The 3101-nt window shown below is 48.3% G+C and overlaps 1 protein-coding gene and 1 pseudogene across 1 annotated transcript; both read right to left on the bottom strand.

Moving 5' to 3' along the window:
* Window positions 1-282: 282 nt before the first annotated feature.
* LOC138360736 (U2 spliceosomal RNA) lies at window positions 283-462 on the bottom strand (annotated as a pseudogene).
* Window positions 463-668: 206 nt separating this feature from the next.
* On the bottom strand, window positions 669-1964 carry LOC138360630 (uncharacterized protein T26G10.4-like). Its single transcript, XM_069320320.1, has one exon. It carries the CDS (start codon window positions 1962-1964, stop codon window positions 669-671), a length of 1296 nt encoding a protein of 431 aa, XP_069176421.1.
* Window positions 1965-3101: the final 1137 nt, after the last annotated feature.

Here is a 3101-nt window from a genome sequence, read left to right as displayed (position 1 = left end):
TTCCTTCCTTCCTTCCTTCCTTCCTTCCTTCCTTCCTTCCTTCCTTCCTTCCTTCCCTCTCTCTAACTCCTTGCAGTTGTTCAGCTTCGACCCATCAAACCCGGACTCGACTGACTCACTTCTGCTGCTCGTTCCAAGGCTTTTTCCTCATACGATGCTGGCTGGTGTGAAGTAATTACTGCAAATCAAATTAACACGATTCATTAATGAACATTACCAATTAACATCATCGTCTCCTACTTGATTTTGACTAGTTGATAGGGTTGTTTTTGGTCTCCCCGAAGGGAGTGGACCGATCCCAGAGGTACTGCAATACCGGGCCGATCCGCGGCAAAGGTGGAGCAAGCTCCTAGCACTTCGCCATGTTGCAAAAATCAGTTTAATATCGAGGATCCCACATGGGGATCGTATCAGATATTAAGCTGATAAGAACAGATTTAATTGTTTATTGACGAATGTTTTACATAGTGCTTACAATAGCCTTGTGTCTTCACAAGGGTGCATGGGTACATAGTTACATACGTGTACATAAAATACAATATACATTTTCATACATGGGTTATTATGGGATCTTTATTTACATTGTGCCGTCTGCCATTAAAAAACTCAAAACAGATGTAATATATATATAGATTTTCTGAAATGAGAAAAAGGTACAGACATGTAAACTAGTATTGGCGAGCGCCTGTGATGTGCTCTATATACATCATCCGTGACCACCGGATGGTGTCGCTCACGCATAGCCTCCTGAACAGCCTCTGATATTTTCTAGAGGCCAGCCTGTTCATTGGTTTGTCGTTCTTTGGGTCGTATGACCCGAGCGATCCTACAATGAAGGCATATACAGTGACCTGCCTGTAGGTCCGTCTCATTGTCGCCGCTAGCTCTGCATACTTTTCTTCTTTGCCTAGTCTAGCTTCTGCAAAGGCGTCTGGTCCGTTTTCGAAGGGGCAAATGACGTCAATCAGCATCACCTCTCCGTTCTTCTCTAGAACAATGTCTGGTCTTAGCACATTGTTTGTTCCTGGGACTTGTCGGTTAGTGGATATGACCTTCCAGTGTCTTCCTTCCGAGGCCTTCAGGATACGATCGACCAACGCGTTGTGTCGCTGGATCATCGCATTTGACAGCCTCAGGCAATGGTTGATGACGTGGGGTAGCGTCTCGTTCTGGTGGTGACATCTCCTATACCGTTGGTCTCCGTGGATGTTGAACCGGCGGGCTCCGTTTAGAGGTAGAAGATTCAGACGTGCCCTGTGAATGAAACGCCAGTCAGCAAAGGTTGTGAAAGCCCCATCCCTAATAAATGCAGACGAGGCCCGCTCCCTCCCAACTTGCTCCATTACTTTCCCCTGGTCTGGTTTGCTTCTCAGGTCGTCGTCGCGAAGGCCTCTGTGATGGTTCCTTATGTTCCTTGCGACCAATCTTCTTTCTTTGTGAGACATGATTCTCTCCCCACAACAGACTTCCAATGCATCTCCGTCTGTGGACCACTTGGTTTTCATCCTCCCTGACGAGTTGCGGGCTCTTGACCAGAGCGTCTCATGTCCAGAGGGTCTTTGTTCCAAGTCGTCTTTTGAGAGATACTGGCATACGTTTTCCAGAGTGGCTTCTTGGCGAATTCTCCGTGACGTTACTCTCTTGCAGTCGTCCCTGGCAATATTCCTCGTCTCTAGATCCGGCGTGGTGAGTAGTTTAAATGCCGAGTCTATGATGAATATGTCAGAGTCTTCTGTGGCGAGGGGTATGCCGCATGAGCCTCCTGCACTCTTTCTATACAGGTATCCATTGGTTGCCCGCTGTGGCAGGTATAGTGTTTCTTTTATTAGCGGTCGTAGTCGGTCATCCAGTTCCTGCCAATCTCCCTTTCTCAGTTGCCAAGTTCTCATGGCGAACACAGTTGTTGGGAAAACGAAGGACTTCAGGGCATCGATCCTCTGCCAGGGAGCCAATTTACTTGTCATTATGGCTACGCCTAGTTGCTTAAACTCTTCGTTTGCGTTCGCGTTCGGGAGGAGGTGGAAACCTACTGGTCTGCCTAGGAATTTGGTTTCCTCCCCATCTTGTCTGCTGCATATCTGCGATTCCCCTATTGTAAATATGGAGTTTCGCATTCCCCTTGGTTGTCGTCTAGACATGTGCATTGACGAGCATTTCCTTGGGTTAGTTTTAGATGCAATTCTTCACAGGCTGCAGAGGTGATGTTAATGAGGTTCTGTAGGCCTTCCGCTGTCCTGGAGAGCAGGGTTATATCATCTGCGTAGGCAAGGCAGGGATGCTTGAGACCTGGGTCTGCTTGTAATCCGGTGTTGATGATGGTCCTCAGTATAGGTTCACTGGCGATGTTGAATAATAGGCCACTGATGGGGCATCCTTGCCTGACCCCACAGTCAACTGGGATATCATTCGTTTCACCACTCGCCGTTTGAATCTTGGTGGAATTTCCTCTTGTAATGCCCTGGATCACCGTGACAAAGTCTGCTCCCATGCCCATCCGTGTGAGGGAGGCGTCGATGAGCTCTAATGGCACGGAACCAAAGGCGTTTGTGAGGTCAAGTGACGCAATGCAAATCTCTTTATTGCTGTCTCGTGCCTCATCAAGGTAGTGCTGGATAATGTAATTGTGCTCAAGGACCCCGTCTGATGCCATAAATCCTTTTTGCGCAGAGCACAGGGCCTGATTTTGCTCAATCTCCTCAGTCTTGCAGCCAGAACTCCTGTGTATAACTTGTAAATTATCCTACACAGAGCAATGGGCCGCCAATTGTTGATTGCGTGTGGGTCACCATCCTTGGGTATGAGGATGGTTCGTGACGTCTTCCAGTCCTGGGGGATCCTCTTCTGTTGCAGGCAGATGTTGAAGATCGCCGCTATTACCTTACAGTCGGGGTCAGCCTGCTTCCAGTGTCTGTAGGTGATTCTGTCGTTCCCTGGGGCACTGTTTTCAGCTCTCATCAGCCTGACCTCCACTTCCCCTTCTCTAATTGGGTCCAGGTTAATTTCAGCGCGATCTTCCTGCGCTTCAGGTATGGACTGGAGTGTGACTGGGTCTTCTATTGGTGGTTGAGCGGCTAGTACCTCTGAAAAATGCCTCTCTATGA

The sequence above is a fragment of the Procambarus clarkii genome, unplaced genomic scaffold (assembly GCF_040958095.1).
Source record: "Procambarus clarkii isolate CNS0578487 unplaced genomic scaffold, FALCON_Pclarkii_2.0 HiC_scaffold_116, whole genome shotgun sequence".
Classification (NCBI taxonomy): domain Eukaryota; kingdom Metazoa; phylum Arthropoda; class Malacostraca; order Decapoda; family Cambaridae; genus Procambarus; species Procambarus clarkii.
Note: the sequence above shows the minus strand (reverse complement) of the source record. Positions and strands in the feature narration are given on the sequence as shown.